The following is a 22,313-nucleotide window of genomic DNA, read 5'->3' on the forward strand; positions in this document are numbered from 1 at the left end:
GCTGCCTGTTCAAGAAAATGTGAAGTAAGTGTGACTGAGTAAATATTTGATTAGGTGAGCCAAAAGTGTGGCGTTTTTACTAAACAATAAGAGGACTATTGGGCAGTATGCTTTTTAAATTTTGACTTGCATTCTCCTTTAGAAATACCTTCACAGCTACTACTCCAGGTAAGAGTGGGGATGCTAAAGCGACCATAGTTTAATACTTTTTTACACTTGTACAAATAGTGAATATTTATTAGACTTCTTTTAAATTACAACCTACAACTGTAACTCCATGACACTCTTGCTAATAACTGCAGAATGATAGCACAAATCATAGCACTCTAATCACCGATACTGCTTAATGAATCCAGTGTATCCCACTATGGAGAAATAAGCTATGCACTACTTTGTATATAATAACATTAAAAGTAAGATTTTCCTTGTGAGATGTGATTCTACAAACAAATAAATTAGGTTGAGGAGACTATAGGCTAAAGCTCACCCACTGGGTTTGAAGCTGAAGCCAGGACAATAGCTGATCAGATTCCCAACTACAGACCCTACACTACACTGATGAGCCCCAGAAAGGGCGAAACCGGTCTGTAGTTGGGAATCTGATCAGCTATTGTCCTGGCTTTAGCTTTAAACCCAGTGGGTGAGCTGTAGCCTATAGGATAAACCCATGTAAATGGGATTTTTTTTAAGAGTTTGGAATTCATTCCCAGAATTCCTTCTGTTTGCTTGTGCAAAGTGCTAATGCACAACATACTTGATTATCAAGAAATGATTCATCTTCTGTTTAAAAGTTACTTCTGAGTTCCAATACCTACACAATTGTCTTAGATATGATCATGAAACGCTGATCTAATATTTTATTTTACTATAGTAGCCATGTTTTTACAAGCAAAACAATAAAAAAGTATAAAATATTTAAATACAAATGTATTGAAAACATTGCTGGCCTTTTCATTTTTACAATCAGTGGGGTTAGAGAGTTATACATGAATAGATACATGATAGTGTGTATTCCGTATGCTTTTTAACTCATAAAAGTAAAATTGAGACATAAGTGTAACATGACCCTAGAATAATACCTGTCTTGATAGTCATGGAAAAATGTCTATTGTTGTCTTTGAGAGAAAAGGTCATATATCCCTAGCCTTTCTTTAGTCTGGAAACAGCAGACTATATAGAAGAATTAAGCTCATGAAGACGTGATCAAAACAAGCAGTTATATGATATGAACAGATTTAGTTAAAAAGAGCAAGCATGTATTGTTCATGGTGGATCACGGAGGCAGTGGCATCAATACAGAATAGAGTATCTTCCCTAACAGCATTGTCCTGTAGGTATACAGAATGTACACTATGCAACATAGGGTACCACTTCCCAGGCCACCAAATGTAAGAGACCAAGGTTTCTTTAAAAAGCTATTTCTCATGAATACTTTCACTGCTTTTGTGTTTTAGGATAACAAAGGACACAGATAGCTATGCTCATCATAATTCAGGCATACTATATAAATGAACTGTCACTTATACTTGGGAGTAGTATTCACATGCAGCAACGTGAGAATTCTTTTAAAGAAATCTAGTTGTTCATGATTATGAAATCTGACCAAGAATTCTTAAAGCGAGATACTGGGAACAACAGTAAGAAAAATGACTACAGGTATGGGATCTGTTATCCAGAAACCCATAATCCAAAAAGCTCAGAATTACTGCAAGGCTATATCCCATAGACTCCATTTGAATCAAATAATTAAAATTGTTTTTATTACTTTTTGTCCTGTAATAATAAAACAGAACCTTGTACTTGTTCCCAACTAAGATAAGACTAATTGGAGTCAAAACTATCCTATTGGGTTTAATTAATGTTTAAATTATTTTTTAGTGGACAAAGTATGGAGATCCAAATTATGGAAACACCCCTTATCTAGTCCTGAACATTCTGGATAATGGGTCCCATAACTGTATTTTGCAAAATGTCCCAAAAACTATCCAGAAAGGTGGAGAATTCTTAATAAAATGAATTGAGGTAACTTTTAAAAGTATCTCCCACAAACTTTAAAGTCAAACTATAATGTATGCCCAACTAAACAATAAAGAAAGAAAAAAAAAATGTTTATCGGTTTAAAATGGTACACCAAATTATTTTGTTCCCATGCCAACAATTCTATTGTCAAGAGAAAACGTGCACTTCCTCATTGTATTGTTGCTTCACCTGAATGTAAATGCATAGCCGGAGATGGTTCTATCTCGAATATAAGATTTCTATCATATATATTTACAAGAGGAATAAGACATATGCAAGTTCAAAAAAAAAAATGTAATTCTACATTTCTGCAGAAATTCAGGTTTCATGTAGATTATAACACAATAAATGGTAGGAATGATATGGCAAAACATCACGTAGTCCACATATAATAATTATAGGATTCCCGGTTTAGGTAGTGGTAATCATATGAGCACGTCAAGCTTCCAATGTCATATGTACAAAAAACAACTTGTCCCTTAGTGCCATCCAACAAAGTAGCACAATACAGGCTGATGGGATTTGGAAACCTGCCTGGAGTCCAGGCTGAGTTGGCAGCAAACAGCATAAGGGCAAAATGACAACCTGTTCAACTGATATCTGGCCAGTAGTCATGTGAAACCTGTGGCATCCGTGGGTCGGGTTTGTGGGAGGGCGGAGTTACTGAGTAAGGTCGCTATGAGCAGGACACAGGTGCTGTCTGCCACTGAAAGGAACAGAAAGAACATATGCTTGTCTGTCTGAGAGAATCAGCATCTAGAAGTCCAAGAGGTAAAGCTTTGAGGCTGAGCAGGTCTTCAAGTGAAGTAAATGCATGGGTGACCCCTGCCAAGTGTGTGTTGGCACACAAGGTGCCCAGTGCAGTAAGGGAACTCTTTAAATGTGTAAAATAGCACCCAGAGGGCAGGATTTCTTTTAATGATTTGTTTTTTCTGCTAATATGGTCACCCTTGTATATTAAAAAAACAGACAATGTGAAGAAGTTTGTTTGTTTCTTTAGCAAATAAAACCATTTTCACAGCTCACGGCAACAGACCTATTTAATATAACAAGGGTTTTTTTTATCACCTAAATATTCATGCATGTCACCTACCCCCTTGTTTATGTCCAAATTAGTATGTATGTATATTTTTATTTATATAGCACCACTTGTATACACAGTATTGCATAGTCGAACTATACCATTAATAGAACAAACAGTGGTCAACAGCAGCATAACTTGGTCGTCGGTCCTCCCCTGCCCCCCTCCTGGCCATGACCAGGTAGGAGAAGGGAGACTAAAGTACAGCAAACCCCACGGTCCGGGCCCCCCTGCTGCCCAGGCCCCCAGTGACCATGGGGTCTGTTGTATGTATAGTTAAATTGAATAGAGTTGAAACTTTTAGAAACATGCCCATATTTAAACTGAAAAATAAAAACAATGCTTTCATGAATCCCATTTATTATGTCAGTTTTTTTCACAACAGCCTGTATGGAGAAATTCTAATGTAATAAAATTCATGGCTGGCAAAACTGTGAATTTCTTTATGAAACTTTTGCTCATCCCTATGAGGGATCCTCTTTAGGATTACTTTTTTGCTTAGCTTTGGTTTGTGGTAGCCTCTTTCTGTATCTGTGTTTGCTCAGGTAATTAAGTTCAGCAACCAGACAGCAATTGACATTTCAAAAAGAACAGTTGCAGAACAAAAACACTGTAAATATAAAAATATATATATTCTATCACAGTAAATTGCCATATGAATACTGATGTTTAGATCGCACTAAAAGTTAATCTTAAGGTGAACTACTCTTTAAGTTGGCAGAAGTTGAAGGTTTTACAGGAATAATGGGTAATAATACAGATTCAGCAGAGTAGGTTGTCTAATAAGAGGGATACGTTGGGTGAGGGGAAATATAAAAATGTCACTAACACCCCGAAAATACTCTGCATTGCTGGTAAAGCTTTAGGTGTAAAGAGTTGCCATCAATTACACATTCTGAATATTTAAAAAATTCACAGCAACTGGTGAACAAAGGTTCATATTCCTTCGTTTCTTTCTCTATTTCTTGGTTTGCAAAATCCTGCATTGCTCTGGGAACATTAATGAATTCTGTGGTATTCTATTTGGTCTGTGATATTTTCTTTGCCAAATATCAGTTACATTCCCACAGGTTTCTGATAATGGGTTGCAGTTGTTGCTATGGAGATTTTATTCTGCAATGTCTATAAAGACATGAAACGTAGCCGATCAACAAAGACAGGGGAAAAGGGAGAAGGGAGATTTCTCCAGATGATATCTAAGCGCTTGTAGCAGGGACGCTTAATATCATTATGATCACATTTACACGACTGGGCTGCATGAGACTGAGCATTTCTGTCTGGTTATGCTGATCAGATGAGAAGTTTCCATTCCTTTGCAGCTTTGACCCTTCATCTTACAAGGACAAAAAAGCAAGGAAAATATTTTGGTATGATAAAGATGTCAATCTCTTACAATAGCATCTTCACTCATAACCATTAAATCTGTAGTCCATTAGGAGCACCTAAAGTACTATATTTAAGAGGAAAATCTTTTGTACAAAATCATGTATAAATCATTATAGAAGGTAGGGAACAATTCAACACACACTGTGGACCACCAGTATCTGCTCAGTACTATCCCAAAAAATTCCCCTCTTCAAGGGGATAGAATTGTTTTGCCACCAATATGGATTCATGCAGCCAAGTTACCTTCAAGTACACTGTAATGTTTTAGTATAACAAAAAAATTGACTTAAGATGGATTCTGTGGGCGATGGCCTTCCTGTAATTCTGAGCTTTCGATAACAGCTTTCCAGATATGAATACTAACATGTTCTTATAACAGAGAGGGATGTGCCAGAATTAATTTTAAGTAACTACAACCATGTTCTCTTCTCGTGTGAGAAGAGTGCAGAATTCAAGTGACTCACCAGGTCTGGTTATGCATGGGTTGGGTAGGGTGTGGGTCGAAAAAAGTTCTGAACATTCCTATTAAGTCAATCTGGGATATCATAGGAACACATCAGTATCAATTTAATTAGCATTTCTGTTTGTCCCAATATAATAATTAATTACATTTATTTATTTAAAGGTTCTGGCAGGATTTGATCTTCATAACAGTGGTTCTCTAACTGTGGAGCTGCCTCCCTTAGGAGGGCACAGACTAAAGCCAGATAGATATTTTGGAAGAATGCCTATTTGTATTTGCTATCTGCAAATATTCTACTTAATAAATAGCCTAAAGTATACTGTATTTGCTGTATCGTTTTATATAAAATATAGATCAACAGAAAGCCAATGTAGACCTATTCAGCATTACTTTACCATACATGGCCTAAAATAAATGATTCAGAAGAAACTACAATATTACTTACATCCATGTACTCTATAGAAAGTAGCATCTTTATAAATGATACATTTGCCCATTTTTCATTTCCAGCAATCACTGCTAAAATGCAATATCAACATATATACATTTTTTATAAATAAATGTAGCCATATGGGCATTATATACAACTGCTTTTTTTAATACAAAATATTGCTCATGTTTCAAAGTCAGTTTAAAACAATTTAGTTTGCTGTCTTTGTTTACTTAAGGACTGGATTTTATATAAAATTCTATAAAACTCCTGCGACTAAATTGGTACCAGATGTTATCCCCTACTTTTTGCCACTTTTCTAGTATTCCGCTGTTCTTTGTACTGCACAGGAGGCCACACATTAAAACAACACTGCGATTCTCATGACTGATTTAATGTACTTACTGGCATTTTTATAAGTTTCCCATACTAGTAAATGCCCTTTGCAGTCAGCCAGTTGACCCCTGTGCATTCTCTCTCTGCTCTTGACTGTATGAGGGTTCAATCAGTCTCACAATCTTGTACCAGATACTAAAGGTGCAAAGATTTGTGCCAGTTAATAAACTGCAGCTGCCACAAATTTGGTGCACATCGTACTTACAAAACTAGGGGAAGCACAAAAGCTGGACATGAACACACACACCATTCAACTGCATGTGATTGAGCAGCATGCACCTGTAAGTGCTACATACATATGAAGCACTGTAGTTATAGCTTGGTCAAAGCAGATGTTGGGTACAGGGCTCCCTTGCATGAGCACACACTAGCATCCTACTCCTTGCACCATAAGCACCAAAGCAGGCACAATAAAACAGCAAAACACAGCACAGCAGTAAAGGCGAGGAGGCACAAGCAAGTTATGCATGCCATTTTAACTGGTGCAGTTCTGAGACGATTTTAGTGCAAAACGTTATTCTTGCCTATGCCTTACCTGGCTTCCAATTCTACTGCACAATTCTCCTCGCCACCTCAATACAAGGAGGGTATTCCTTTACTGATCCCAGAACTCTTCTACCAATCTAAGGATCTAAGGAGAGTGTTGTCTTTAAACACCAGAATCAAAGTGCACCTTGAGTCATGATGCTGAGGAAGTGACCAAATTGAAATTTGGCACCACTCTGGCTATGTAACTACCACTTCTGTTCCACATCAGTCCTAAATAAATACTACTCTTCAGTCTACAATCTCTGTTTGTTGGCTCAAAATTGAACCTGTTCTGCTTAATAACAACGTTCTGCCTCAAGATGTAGAGGACAGCACATTTCAGTAAGCTGTCAGTACAAGGCTCCAAGTAAATCACATGCAAGAAGTGTGCAAAAGGGAAAACATACATGTGCCAAGCCATCCAGCATGCCATTCACATTAAAGGGAATATTTTTGCACCTCGAGAACAGAAAGCATATATTTGTGTTTGATTAAAAAGTGAGTGCAAATACCAGGACACTGTCACGATTGGCAACCTAAACCCAGAGCGAACGCCAAGCTCCCAGTCTAAGCTCTATCATTGCCTATAGCAGCCGCCTTTGGCTTTGGGAGGAGCCCTCAGCCACTCGGTTGCCACCAGGACTTAATGTGAGAGGAACAGAGTTCTGGGCGAGCAAAGGGGCCAAATCGTTACAAATGTGAGGACAGGAGGAAACACCAATAAGACAGAAAAATTACATCACACGCCGTGTCTTTCAGCGCATATTATTTAAAGGTGCATTGGAGCGCCAAAGAAGAAATGAAGATTTGTGTATCCCAGACCTACAGGGGACATTTAAGCACTGTGCAAGGGTGAATAAATATTTAAATATTCGTGCCAAAAATGATGTCACAAGTCACTCCATAATTGGCGCGTCAAAGAAGAAAGGAAGATTCCCGCATGTGTCTGGCACCACGAGGAGGCTGCCGGCATCCCCGCTGCTGCCCCACAAGACCACCAGGCACTCTTACAGGTGAATTTAAAAAAAAAAAAAAAAACCGCCACAGATTTTCTGCATCTATCTTTTGCACTAAATCTGTATTTTGTACAAATTAATACATAAAGCCTAATGTGAACTAATCCTGATTATATTTTGTAGGTATTTAATGATGACCTGCAATAAGGGTCAGCATTCGGACATGTCTGGCATAAACTGGAATACTGGTCACCATATTGTAAGTGATGTAAGGTGTGTGGTTGCCGAATTGTTCCTGGCTATTTCCTTACTGAACCACTTTACATTAACCCCTACAGAACTACTACATTTTTTTTTGTTCTTCTTGTGCTTTAAATTTCTCATTTGCAGACATTTTTCTATTAATCACTTTAAGTAATTTACAATCTCTACCTCTACTCTAAGGTAATTATTTGATTTTCTAATATTACTATTTTATTTACCATTAATCATAATTTAAGATTAAAACACCAAAACCCTTCTACTGTCTCATTTGTAACCTACATACTGTATATAGTGTTTGTTGTTTAATATGTGCCTGCAGCATAGTTTTTAACAATATCACATCTTTGCCGTAATGAATACCAAATGTTATAACTTAATTCCAGTTTTTCTACTGATAAGTATGGCGAATTAAATTGTACATATACTAAATTGTACATATACTAAATAAGTATGCCGAATTAAATTGTACATATACTAAAAATAGATATTTTGGGAATTTGACATTCCATGACCTCTGGAGCAATGCACGTTGCCAACCTCGAAGACAAATACTGAAAAATATTCCCAGTCTAGCTGAACCCCTGTATGTACTAAACTGTAAGCAAAGAGGGATATGTATAACACTGCACTTGACTATTATCACACACTTGATTGGATTTCACTGCAATGCCAATGAAAAGAATTTAGAAGAAGAAAAGAACAATGGTTGCTATAGGCAAGACAGCATCTGCAAAACCTTTAGGGAAGCAAGGTAAAGGCTTGTCAGCAATAGCTTTTCATTCTCTGGCCACCCTTCTAAAAATAAAGACAAAAACTTGTTTTCAAATTAATGGCCCTTGCAAGTGTAATGTCCCTTTGCACAAACTAAAATTAAGAATGCAGTGCAGGCATCTACAATTGACTAATTAAAGTCAACAGCAAGCAAGGCAGTTAACCTCTGTAAATGCAAAAGAAAAACAAGTCAATGTGTCATTCTTAAATTCTTAGATCTTTTATATTTGGCCTGTAACCCAGACTTTTAAAAAGTTTGCAAACAAACATATATTTTCCAGTGTAATGCCATTCCCTGTGTTAAGTGCTTGATTGGTTACACCATTGGGAAGAGCTACAGAAGGGAAATTTCCTCTGAATATATTTAAGAACTGGCAGTTAGAATGCAAAAGTCCTGGAAAGCTGGAATTTCTGGAAATGGCAGATTTTTTTTTGATGAAAGAAACAATGCTGGAGTTAATTCACATACAATTGGTGAAAACTATCATGAAATCACATAGTGCATGTCCAAATGTGGTCATTTTTTGATAAACTGCCATCCTCGCAAACATATTTACCCACAAAATCCTGTAATTGTTAGGGCTGGTAAATCTAATGGGGCAGAATAACATTTTTTCAACATTAGTTCAATGAATTGGGTTTGTGTATATTTTGCCTTTTGTTTTAATTAGGAAATATGTAAAGTAGAAACACATTCTACTTATGGTTCTTACACGCACAATCCAAACAACTGAGCAGTTTTCTAATAAGGCCTCTTCATAATAAGATGCTCCTTATCACAAAGTCTGTGAAAGGCTTCATCTGTGGAAAGAAGGGAGTTTGTTTATAGCAGTAAACTGCTATATGTAAGCCGATACATTAAAATAATGTTAGCGTACAATAATGTTAAAGGAGAAGGAAAGGTAAAAATTAAGTAAGCTTTATCAGAAAAATCTATGTAAATACAGTCATAAGAACTCACAGAAAAGCTGCACTGAGTCCTCTATCAAAAGAAACACAAGATTTCTTGTCTCCTTTTTTGTAAACATGCTCTTTTGGTATCAGACTTCCTCTCTCAGAAAAATCCATCATTCCAGGGGCCAGAATTCTCTTCCTTCTCCTGCTCCCCCCTCCCTTAAGAAATCATAAAACTCACTCCCCTCTCCCTTAGACTACCAGCCTCTAGAGCTACAGAAGAAAGCTAGGAAGACCATGATAAAATGGCAACTGCTATCTTAAACAAACAGAGAAAAGCTTATAGGGCTCTTTACTTTTCTAGGTATAGTAAACCTTTCTGCAGTATAAATATAGTGTTCTAGGTGGCACTAATGTGGTGAATCTATTGGCAGTATAATGCTAAAATGACTTTACTTGTCCTTTAAAGTTTACTGCCCCTTTAACTGACCTTGAATATTATTTTAGCTTTCTATTTCTATTCACAATCAGGATGTAAGGGCCAGGTGGCGTTTCACCTGTACCTCAAATTATTATAAGGATTTGCGGTGGGGACCAGGCCAAATTCCAATAGCAAGGTACGCAAGGAAATCACATTCTTCATCAGATCCAGATGCAGGCAGGACAAGCAGCAATCAGGATAGTCAGGTGCTAGAAACCAGTTAATCAAGAACTGTAGTAAATATAACTTGTCTACAAACTTAAGGTGGGCATGGGCACTTTACATGGGCAGATTTAAACTGCTGATTTGGACAATTTAGACAGCATCGGCAGCTTATCTGCCTGTGCATTGGGCCTTCCAACAGGTCTACCAGACTGATATCTGGCCCATTGGGGAGAGGACCAAACAATTGGATCAGCAGATATCGCCCACATCAAGGTAGGCATATAGGGGAAAGATTTGCTTGTTTGGTTAGACAACCAAGACTCAAAATTGTGCAATGAACTTCCAGTGTTTTTGTATTTGGAATCCGGCACCAAGACAAGGTGGGGTGATATCAAGCGTGTCACGTAGTTACGCCAGGAACAGAGACCTGACCAAAACGCCTGACTGTTAATCAGTCAGAAAGTCTAATATACTTTCATGTTTTTTTAAAAAAAAACCCATCAGAACTGTCTGTTCTTTTTTTCAAAAACTTTCTTCTATATTTGACATCAAAGGAATGATTATTTCATGGTTCATTAGAATATTTAGGTTATAGTGCTTTCATTTTCATATTTAATGCAGATATCACAGGCATCTTTTTATGTCTATTGAAACTAGCTGTGTCTAGAGAAACGCCAGTCTCTAAATAAGAAGGAACATCTATGTAAAGAAAATGAACCATCTGGTGAGAGTTAATGCAAGTTGGCATATGGGACAGTGCTGTTTGAAAATGCACCAAGCATAAATTAAAGATGTAAGGAGGCTTTGATGCCAACGCTGCAACTGTATTAAAAACATAGCCGTATAATGACTTAGAAAGGTGATACCAAAGTTATCAAACCTTTACAAATTCAAATTCCCTATAGGCTGTTTGTCTTCAAACCTTGTTTGTAGATAAACCAGTAAGCTCTTTACAATTGCTTTGATGTGATTTTAAATGGCAGTTACATATATCCCATTCAAACGTAACTAACATTTCTTTGCATTGACAAAGGTGATTACATACTTGCTTCTGAGGAAGTGGCGAGATGCCACGAAACGCGTCAAGCGTAGGTCCTGAGGGATGTATTCGTGCCTATTACTGAGGATGCAATAAAGATTGATTTTTATATTTTTTATTCCGTGGTGCTCCGCTATTTTTGTTGTGTTCAGTCATCATATATAAAAGGCTGAGGCTTTTAGGGTCTCACCTGAAGCTGTGTCACATTTTCAAGTCACATAGTCACAAACACTAACTAACACACTAAATCATCAACTGCTAATCTGTGTTAAAAGCTTATTATATATATAGATGAAATATTAATTAGCTATGCCTCAACACAACTGCAGATCTTCTTGATATACATTTATTCATGTTTTGAACAATGCTAGTGGGATGCTGGACAAGTCTTCAAGATGGAAAGCCTACTTTTCTTTGACAGGGGAAAGAGGAAGAAATGTACGGCACAATACAGTCCAGAAATTTCCATCAAAGCCGAATGGTGTTCAGATCTATTGAATGCAAAGTCTAAGAAGAGTGTTTAACTATTTAGGCAGTCTTGTGTCTCACAGCTGTCACTTTTCTTACTGAACATTCTTGAAGTGAACCTAAGGGAAGCAGCGGCTTTATAATATGAGGAAGAGAGGAGTGTTGGTATGTAACAGGGCTAGGATAGAGGAATGATACCTGGAGAGCTTACCCCACTGAACCACACAAGCTCAACTTTTCGGGAGTGGGGGGGGCAATTCCTCCCTTTGTCAGGGAGGCTGGCAAAGAGTCATTACTGTGAGATGTATGTGGATGGCTGTCATGATACACAATGATGTTCTGTACTTCCTTGTCTTTTAAGAATGATCAGTAGAAGCTATAGTTCAGAAAAGAAAACTACAGGCAAATGTAAAAGGATGGCATTCTTTCTCTATAGGTGAGAGCCTTCCATAAATATTGTCTGTTACAAGGCTGTGAAAAGGACTATCTAATCATTTGCACACAACATGAATGTTTTTGCTATTTTAGTGAAAAACTCAGAAATATAAAAGGGTGACCAAATGTGTATATAATATCCATTAGGCAGATTTGTTAGGTTTGCTGCTATGGTTACACATCTACCTGCCTGGTTCATCATGAATAACAGATCTAAGCTCACTGTTTATTTTACAGAAATATACTACAGCACTTTGCACATGGCCGCCATTCACTTAAAAGAGACAGAAAATGTGCTGTCTATCAGAGAACCACACTAATAAATGTCTATGATTTTGTACTGTTTTTATACAGAGATAACCAGTGTAGGTCATTTACTAACACAGGGCAAATTTTCCCAGTGCAGTGACCCATGCAAAACAATCAGCAATTAATTTTGATCTAGTCAAGTATAAATGCAAATTCATACAAAAAGTGACACAAAAAGCTTTGCTCATTATTCTTTTTACAAAGGAAATAGCAAGATATTAATATTTAATAATTTACTAATCATATTCCATAATTAACTAAATAACAGTTAATTAAAACCAAACATTCAAAATTAAGTAAAAGTGCATCCCATACCAAAACCATACCAATGTTTTGTGCCATTTGGCGTTTCATCAGAGGATGTACCGTTGGTCTGTAACCAATAAATGCTTTGTGCATAACACTGCTAAACCATGGTAAGATAATTATTGCATATTTTGGGCCTAAACAGTGAATTACACAAAATATATGGCTTTTTCAAACTTTGAACAACTTACTACTCATAATCCATGCAGACCTATTTTTCACCCCACATACTGCACCTCTGATATCTGCAAACCTAGTTAATACCTAGAAATTTTGTGCAAACCACTGCAAATCAATGGCAAAGTTGCATGCGCATGATGGGTGTTTATGTGCTAGTCCTGACCAGACACTAACCACAAAGATTTCCAAAGACCTTGAACTTACCTCTGGCATGTGGATTCCATAAGTACAGAGCAGTGCAGAACGCATGCAGCAGGCCCTGTCATTATAATAATGAGTCATTCTGTGTTGGAATACAAGCCACTGTTCAAATTGCTTCTCAAATGCTTAACATGCAGAGGACCAGTAACTTGTATCCTCCTGACTGGGTTCTCATTTGTATTCTCCAGAACTGCAGATAAGGTTTATGTCAATTTGCAAAGGAAAAACAAAGAGGTACAATACTGCAAAACAAAAACAAAACACCAGGAAGGGCTTGTAAAGTAATGGCCCTGGAAGTGATGGATGCCAGTAAAGGGAACAGAGGATAAGGAGTCAAAATGGAGAATATGTGTCCCTGAAACTGACCAGACGGTATCGGCAGCTTGTTTGCCCTTGTAACACTGCCGATTTTAATATCCAATTTATCTTCATTAGCAGGTGTTAACTTGTCTGAGTGTAGGAGATGACATGCAAATGCTCCCAAACTGATGATGTTAATCGTTCATGAACATACACTGCTTTCCTAAGAGCTTGAGAATCCCATGTGGTGTGGAATTTGTCTGACAGTGTATTTTTATTTATAGTGGCACCATAAAGCAAAGCGCTTTACAGAGATTGGTCTAGCATTCACTTAATCCCTTGCCATAAGAACTTACATATTAAGCAAACTAAGGTTACACATATAATGCCATTTAATTTTTCAATATGGTCTTGTCCTGTGGGATGAAAATAATAAAGCATAATAATAATAAATGCTAAACCATGTCCTACAATGCAGCCAAGTATGTGCACAGATACAGTTATGGTCCCTGCAATTTCCCCACAGTCAGTTACACATAAAACCACTTTCTTTAAAAAGTACTTGCGTCAAAATGTGCTCCTTGTACCTCCATATAGTTGTGTTCGGCTCCATTCAATCCTTTTTGCCTTCTGTTCCAAATCGTATGCTGCTGCACCTACTGATGCAGGAAAACCTTGAGCTGCCGCCACCACCACCTCCTGACCAGGTGGAAGCTTTATGGTTACTCTCACACCCAGTGCAAATAGGGGAAGCACAAATGCACCTAAAGAATCAGGCACCAATGTCACTTGCGCGCCAAACAATGTAAATTATGCCAGATGGACTTCAGTGCAATTGTGTCCAATTTGCAACAAAATGTGCTTGTAGTAATTGCGCACATCTGACAATTGCAGCAGGCACTGCATCAAGGGCAATGCCCCTTTGTGACTGCAATGATTTTGGAATTCTGGGAAAAAATGCAGCATTGTAGGGAAAAAAACAAGGCAATGGTGCTCAAAATTGCACTTTGCTCACTGCACTTGCAGACGTACATGTGCCCTAAAACATCAACAGGCATTTTATATGGTTTTCATACTTCCTACTGCTGTGTAGGGTCCTTACATTGATGACCACTTGTAGAATGCCTATCAATCTCAATTACCTGCTCTATGTTACGTGGAAACAAAGAGTTGTATTACATAAGCTAATTTATCCTACAACCTCGAAAAAAGCTGTCTGCTCATACTGAATATCATCATACTCATACTGAATATCATCAACAGTTTACAACTTTGTATCCTTACTGCATGTTGAATCAGCATGGCACATTGAATCATACCTCCTATAGGATTGATGCCCTAAAAAATTCTCACTTATCTACTGCAGTCACAATAATTAATTTAAAACTTTCATTAGTCGCAGTGGATCCCTAGACTGAAGCAAACTTTTACATTACAATGATGTCCCTGATCCATGGATGGCACTATATAATACTAAGATATTCCAAATGTTGAAAAGAACATGTCTGATTCACTTTAATAAGGTTTTTTTGCAATGTGTTGGTAGTTGATGGGACTGCTGCGGGTTACCAGTTATCCAGTTACTACTGATGTACAGTAGATTACAGTTTGTTTCATGTTTAGAAGTGATAAAGCGTCACTCTGCCCTTTATTTCACACCCACAACACCTCTCACATTTATCTTAAAGTGGATGTTAATGATGAATTTAGTTCAACGTGGAGCAATATGACACGTCCTTTTCCTCCTAGTTAGTAACATTTCTTGCAGCATGTTCAGAGCTAATTCTAAAATAAGTGCACAACATATTTAGGATCATAGGAATCTTTTTTAGGTATTTTGATTAAAGGATTTAATTAATACTTTTTGGAATAAACTTTATATGGAGTAGGTTTTGTTTTTGATTTTCAAATTTATCAGGCTTGTCAGGCAAATCCAAATTACGGAAAGCCCCTGGGTAACTGGTTCTGTACCTGTATTTTAATTGGAAACTGCTTTCTTTGCCTCCTTTTTTCCATTATTACTCTGTACAAGCTATATATTTTTTTGTGTCAGCCTTCAATGTTCCACCTACCAACTCAGACCATAAAATATGTATTCCATTTCTGCTGTTTTGTGGTTGGAAGGATCTTTGGTAAGAGCAAAATAGATCTGTCTCCTGGGTAGTCTTCTTTTTAGTAACAAAGCACCACTTTGAATTAAGTTACTCATCTGCACTGACCAAGTAATATTTGTGCAAAACTTACTGATAATAATTTACAAAATGCAAACCTTTTGATTTCTCTCAAACTTTAGATTGTAAGCCCTTGGGAGCAGGGGCCTCCGACCATATTTTTTTTTCTGTAAACCTTATTTTTTTAAGTTTTTTTTTGTTTGTTATCAATTATTGTTAAGCTTCGTGTAAAGTGCTTAAGATGATGTAATAATTATTCTAGATGAGTTGGTTATCTAGAAATTAGGAAGAAAACATCTGAAATATGCTTACCTATACTTCCCATAATTCTGTTTAAATTATATTTTTATATTGTTATATATTTTTTTTACTTATGTTTTCATGATCTCAAAGGTCATTATTTTTACTCACTGTTCAGAGCTACTACCCAGTAACCGTGTTAGATTTTCTATTTTTCAAAAATGGATTTTCATGGATTTTTTTTTAAAACATATCCTGACTGCAAAGAGTGAAATGTGAATCTCCAAGCTGCATCGGCGTCATGTCTCCAACCTGTGCTTAGACATATCTGAAGGGAAGTTTATATTTTTTAATGAAAAATGAAAGATTGTGCCCTCCTACACAATATCAGTAACTGACCGGCTGTTGAAACTACAATAATTCAATAAGTGCCATACATTGAGATTACAAATGATTTAAAGTGGAACAACAACTGCACCATTTATTATTCTCAGATTGTCAGAGAAAATTATACCTACTCAAACACAGTGTCCAGGAGAATGGGCTAACTGCGCACACAGAATAAAAATAAAGTTGTTGTGCACTACAATAAAGCAGCAACTGCTACAAAGAATTCACAATCACTTCTTTATAGAAGTCAGGAGTACTGCAGAGGATAGATGAATTTCCATCACAAAAATGAATTGATCAATAATTAAAGGATAATAATAAGCATTTAACTATAATGACCATCAATAAAATTATTAATACTACTAAGAAGTAATGGGTAATGTGCACTTGCATAGAAAAATGATCCTCCCTTGATATGAGATCAAGATGGGTTTATATAAGAAACCACAATTTGAAATTCCTAATATAAATATATGTAAATATAATGTATATTTTTTTACACAGACAAAAAAAATGATACCATGTTACAATTTCCCCACCGTAACATGTTTCCAGGGTAATGCAACCACTTCCTCACCTTGTTCCAATGTAAAGTGATGGATTCTGGGACTGGAAGTCCCTCTGGTGCTCAGATTCTCTAGCAAGTAACCAGTATGGAAAACAGATTGATCCTGGGGTTTGAAGTCCATTACTCTCCTATGGGACATGATGAGGTGGGGGTTGCATTACACTGTGAGTCTATGGGTGGTGGGGAAATGGTTGTACTAGTGTTATTGTTTCCATCCTCAATACCCCACCACTCAGACCAGGTTATGTTGAGTAAGCACGGAGAGAGCCCCCTGAAAGTCCTGCTGCACTGGTGGCGGCACAATCCTTCCCTAAACTGGACTACTGTTTACATATGTTTTTCAGCCTGTGGAAAGACTACCAGTGCCGGACTGGCCCAGCAGAATACCAGGAAAGCTCCTGGTGGGCCCAGCTGTCAGTGGGCCCTCCTGCTCACCCAAATATTTACCTTGTATGCCTACACCATGGCCATTACTCAATCCTATATTAGAAGAAACAGAAGAAATTGAAAAAAGAAGAAAAAAGAAAGTGAGTCAACAGAGAAAGGACGCGTTGGGCCAAAGGTCTAATGTTTTCTGGTGGCCCTTGGCATCCCAGTCCGACACAGAGACTACCACACCCAGACCCAGTGTAACTACAGGAAGGTTCTCTCTCATCATACAGCCAGAATATTTCTGCATGGAATAAATTTGGGTGGGCTGGGGAAGGCTTAGGGGAACAAAATCAAAGGTGCAGTACTCCATTATCAGTAATGCTGGCACATTGCTTCCAATTATAGGAATGTGTAAGTATCGTTTTAAAATCCAGCATTATTTAACAGAAAAACCAAGGGAAAATGTAATAAAATTCATAACCGGGAAAAAAATTGCAAAATAAGAATAATATTTGCATTGTGAATTTTATTTGTGCATAGTGTATTATTAGGGCAGCTGCGAAGGTAGCATAATCTTTTGGAGCAAAATCAACACATCTTTCAAAAATAAGTTTTATTACATACACTGCACAATGGGGCAAGAGCAGAGAAATTCCCTAATGCAAGTGACTAATTTTGCATCTCTCTCTTTTGCTTGGGATTAAAAAAATCAGGTGTAGGTTTGTTGAACAGAGAAGAAACATTCCAGATGCAGAACTATGAGCTGGGCTTATCATTGATACCATTTCCCTTGTTGCCCCAGATGAAGAGAACACCCAGTTGGGGACACATTGCACCTCAATCGTATTATCTGGCTTTGTATTTTGGCAGGAGGCAAGTATAAATGTTATTGTCAATTGCTAAAAATAAAGTATGACACTAGAACTAAATATTTTGAAACAAAGAAACATGATTTGACAAATATCTCACATGGGAATAGATTATTTAGCATTCACAGCAAAACAAAATTCAAAATGCACTGATAAATACATAGTAATAGATGTTTATAAAAAGACTTTGTAAGAATAATGTCTCTATTAGATGCAGATGTCCCTCCCTCCTGGATCAACTTGCATCTTATAGAAGAGGATACAATAGCAGCAAACCACAGAGCGTGGAATTTCTGAACAGATTTTGTCTTGCTTGCTCCCTTCCATCCCTAACAAATCAACATGTATGACCCTTAGGGGCCGATTCATTAAAACACGAGTTTGAATCCCGAATGGGAAAAATTCAGATTGGATACGATAATTTCTGAAGATCGCAAATATCAAAATGCTTATGAAAAAATCGTATTAGTCACGATAATATCATATTGGCGATCCGAAAGTCACAAAATTTTCGTACCAAACGATTGTAAACAGCGGCAGAACCTTTCCGAATTTTTCGTGCAAGTGGACGAAAAAGTTGTACCGACGTACGAAAAAGTCGCTCAAGCGCGAAAAAAATCACCAAAAATACGTTCGGACCATTTGTGTCTTAATAAATCTCCCCCTTAGTATTGGGCCATGGCTGTGATTCATTCACTCGGCCTTTCTTCTACACTAAACCTCTTCTTCCCCCCTACTAATCACATATCCATGTGCATAGCAAACTTCTAATGCACTGGTTCAGATGTAATGACACAAACATGCTCTTTTCTAAAATGGAACCTATCCTAGAAGTTTATGGCATATCAGTAGGCATGTACAGGACCAGAAGGTGCCATATGTTCATGGACAAAGATTTGCAATGTTTATCAACTTATTAAGCATGAAGTAGGTTCTACACAGCTAATTTAAAGACATATATGTAAATCAGTTCTACTTACAGCACAAAAACACCTGATATTGGAAATATGGGAAAGACTTATTCCCTAGACCAAAAACAGCATTAACTTAAGTTAAAAAAATCACACAGAATTTTGAAACTACTCACATGGTAACATAATAGGTCAGTAATGGCCCCTAAATTAACCTTTAATAGAAAATGATTCATTTAAGAAATAATTGTTAATAGAATGACATGAAACTAAACACTGCTATACCCTTTTTTTTGCTCCATGATTTCCTTTGAGAGAACAACTCCACAACCCGCAAAGAGAAAAAAGTCTGATTAAATGCTATAGTAAAGGTAAAGTTTGAATTTTTTAGCTAAGATACACTGCTGCCATTCAGCATTCAGGAAAGAGACTCGTTTCTTATTACCTAATATTAAAACCTATTAGATTCTGTTTTGCAAACCAATCTTTTGTTCAACAAAAGACAGACCTGCCATTGTCCAGTCCACCCTTGTTATCACTGGGCAAACTCAGATCTGAACCAAATCTTGGTGATGGCACACAGGGCAATTTTGACTCTCTGGTCACCCCAAAATTGTTTACATCCATGGGCAGGGTACAACATGCTCAAGATAACCCCCATTCACTTTAAAAATATATATATATTCAGTTTTCTGTAGGTGATTATTAAACATGTCAGCCAGAGTTTTTGAGATATATTCCTCTGTATGAAACCATATCTCACCAAGTCACATTGTGTGCCCTCACCATCACCCCAAAAAGGAAGGGGAGGTGGGAGATTAATAGCTCTTCTACCCAACATTACCAGTTATTATTAGGACTACCATAATGATGTATTCTGCTTCTTGACTATTATGCAACAGTTCCTTGCTCTAGCATTGCTTTTCTAGTGTGCAAACCAAATTATGTTTCTGAAGCTTACTAGAGCAGGGCTGGCTTGTGTAGGGGCAAGTTTAAAAGACAAGGGTAGTGCTTATCACTGTTGGTGAAAAAAACACAGGGCTCTGGCACACGGGGAGATTAGGCGCCCGCGACAAATCTCCCCGGATTGCCATCCCACTGGCGAAAATGTAAATCGCCAGTGGGATGGCACACGCTGTGCAGGCGATTTCGGCAATTTGCTGAAATCGCCGGCACAGCGGGTGCCATCCCACCGGCGACTTGCATTTTCGCTGGTGGGATGGCAGTTTGGGAGATTAGTCGCTCGTGACAAGGGAGATTTGTCGCGGGCGACTAATCTCCCTGTGTGCCAGAGCCCTAAAATATCCTTGTGTCTCAAAGCTCTAATTGCGGCAAATACAGTGATACAGGTATTGGACCCATTATCCAGAATGCTCGGGACCTGGGGTTTTCTAGATAAGGGATCTTTCTGTAATTTGGATCTCCATACCTTAAGTCTGCTAAAAAATAATTTAAACATTAAAAACAAAAGGATTGTTTTGCCTCCAATAAGAATTAATTATATCTTAGTTGGGATCAAGTACAAGGTACTGTTTTATTATTACAGAGAAAAAGGAAATATTTTTTAAAAATGTAAATTATTTCCTTAAAATGGAGTCTATAGGAGATGGCTTTTCCGTAATTTGGAACATTCTGGATAACAGGTTTCCAGATAAGGGGTCCCATACCTGTATTTCTCTAGCATAAACTGGAGCCTGCATTAACTCAGCATATAATGTGACAGTATAATTAACACAACCATACTATTATGAAAAATACATTTTAAAAATATTTTATAATTAAATTAGATGAACCATCCTCTTTATGAAATTGAAGTGGATAAGTGGCTGTTTTCAAAGCAGCAGTGCCACCTACCTGGCCAAAAGTAGAGACTTACATCAATGTCTTGAATTAAAAGAGAACAAGTATATTGACACTTTACAACTGACAGTTTGTTGTTTATTTAAAAATAAATATTGTATATAGATTATATTTTATAGATTTTATGTATATACTGCCCAGATGCTACCATCAAAACAAATGTCCATATTAAAAAATAGGAGCAATGATAGTACTTCAAAAGAAGAATTCAAAATAAATGTTTTATTGTTAAAGTCAACACGATAGTAACAGAAATTAAATAATGACCCACAATAAAAAGAAAAAGAACAAAAATATCATTCTGAAAACAAAAGAGCTGTACAGTGAAAAGAATGCTACACGTGAAAGGGAACCTCTCTCTCGGCAAAGTAAATGTTTTCCAGGGTGTGGAAGAAAATTGAGCCTTGAAGGTCAAAATGTACATTTTTTTTTAGCACATGGAAAACCAAAAGGGAGTTTTCAGGACAGAAGAAAATGAGGCCTAGAAAGACATTTACCCAGGAAGGTCAGATATCTAGCATGTTTTCTATCTGTTTCACTGGCTGGCCATTAACAAAGATATAGTGGTATAAGGACTTAAGGGGGAGAGCTAGGCAGAGGTGGCCAGCATTTAGACTCACTGGTTAGATGAAAGTAGGAGCACACCACAAGATATGCGATTGATTGATCCTAGGTCCCTTTGAGGTAAGGACAGGTTATATGTTGTATGCCTTAACTACTGCCTACTATGCCACACTTGATGCAACAGAGCTCTTTATCTTATGTACACTGACACACTGAAAGGTAACGGCTGTATATATGCTCCTAGTGTTTCCACCAACAGAGCTATTCTGCTAGTTTGTAATATGCCTTGGCAAGTATACTTTTAACCATGTATTTATTGTGTCTATTAGTTTGTGGCAGTACTTACTGTATGTTAGTACCTCTCTACTGGGACAGGAACAGAAGACCATGGATTAAGTTTATTACAATGCTTGAGGTTTTTATTTTTGTGTACATCATTTAGGAGATGTCATTCTGTAAGCAAGTAGAGAATGTAAGGTGGGTTGTGTACATATAAAATATCTCCAGGGAAAGGTAGCTGAATTTCCAAGTTGAATAGTGGCAGTTGACAGTGGAAAGGATGGAGTCAGGTGAGATACAAAGGCAATTCCATGGGGCATTAGAATAATGGTATAGATATTGTAAAAGATAAATACAAATGAAGAAAACACTTTTGTCTAGAGCACAAATTGATTTTTACGGAACCTTTTGACATCAATATACTTACTATGTGAGGACAATGGCTACAGCATCATTTAAGACACTTTCTCCAAACAGCAGGGTGTACAGATCGGTATCCACATGTAATTCATGAAAAATAGCCAGCACAGTCACTGGAACAAAGAAAGAAAAGTATACAGTAATTATATTTAAACCACTATAGTCAACATCACTGTAACATCCAATGCTTCAGTTTATACAATTGTTGCAGGTCTTCACAATGTGAAAATCAATGCAAGAGATCATGTAGCAAAGAGAAAAAGCTGCCAATAAAATTGGTATAGCGTAAGAGGCAGTTTTTAACCCAACAATAAGCTCTGTCACAGCTTAGTAGCCTTTAGAAACATAGCTATTCACAGTGTCTCTTCCCATTACAAATGGCTGCAAATGTTAATGAATCAAACGGATTGTGCTGTTTGCCATGATCTACAAATGTTGATGATGTTAGAAATCACCATTCAGAAACTCCATAGGTGAAGGACCTCACAAAGGAGCCACATTGTAATCTTAGAGAAATTGTTGTAATTAATACTAACTGTAATAGCAAGAGGTGTTAGAAAATAGGCAACATGATAGATAGATAGATAGATAGATAGA

At 37.2% G+C, this 22,313-nt stretch overlaps 1 protein-coding gene across 3 annotated transcripts in view; it reads right to left on the reverse strand.

Moving 5' to 3' along the window:
• slc9a9 (solute carrier family 9, subfamily A (NHE9, cation proton antiporter 9), member 9) overlaps nucleotides 1-22,313 on the reverse strand; it is a 290,228-nt gene that overhangs the window by 209,355 nt on the left and 58,560 nt on the right. For all 3 annotated transcript variants that reach the window (XM_031902407.1, XM_031902409.1, XM_031902410.1), the window contains exon 6: nucleotides 21,724-21,829. In XM_031902407.1, coding sequence (XP_031758267.1) covers nucleotides 21,724-21,829 — 106 coding nt within the window. The remainder of the gene's footprint in view (nucleotides 1-21,723; nucleotides 21,830-22,313) is intronic.

Source organism: Xenopus tropicalis, chromosome 5 (assembly GCF_000004195.4).
Source record: "Xenopus tropicalis strain Nigerian chromosome 5, UCB_Xtro_10.0, whole genome shotgun sequence".
NCBI lineage: Eukaryota > Metazoa > Chordata > Amphibia > Anura > Pipidae > Xenopus > Xenopus tropicalis.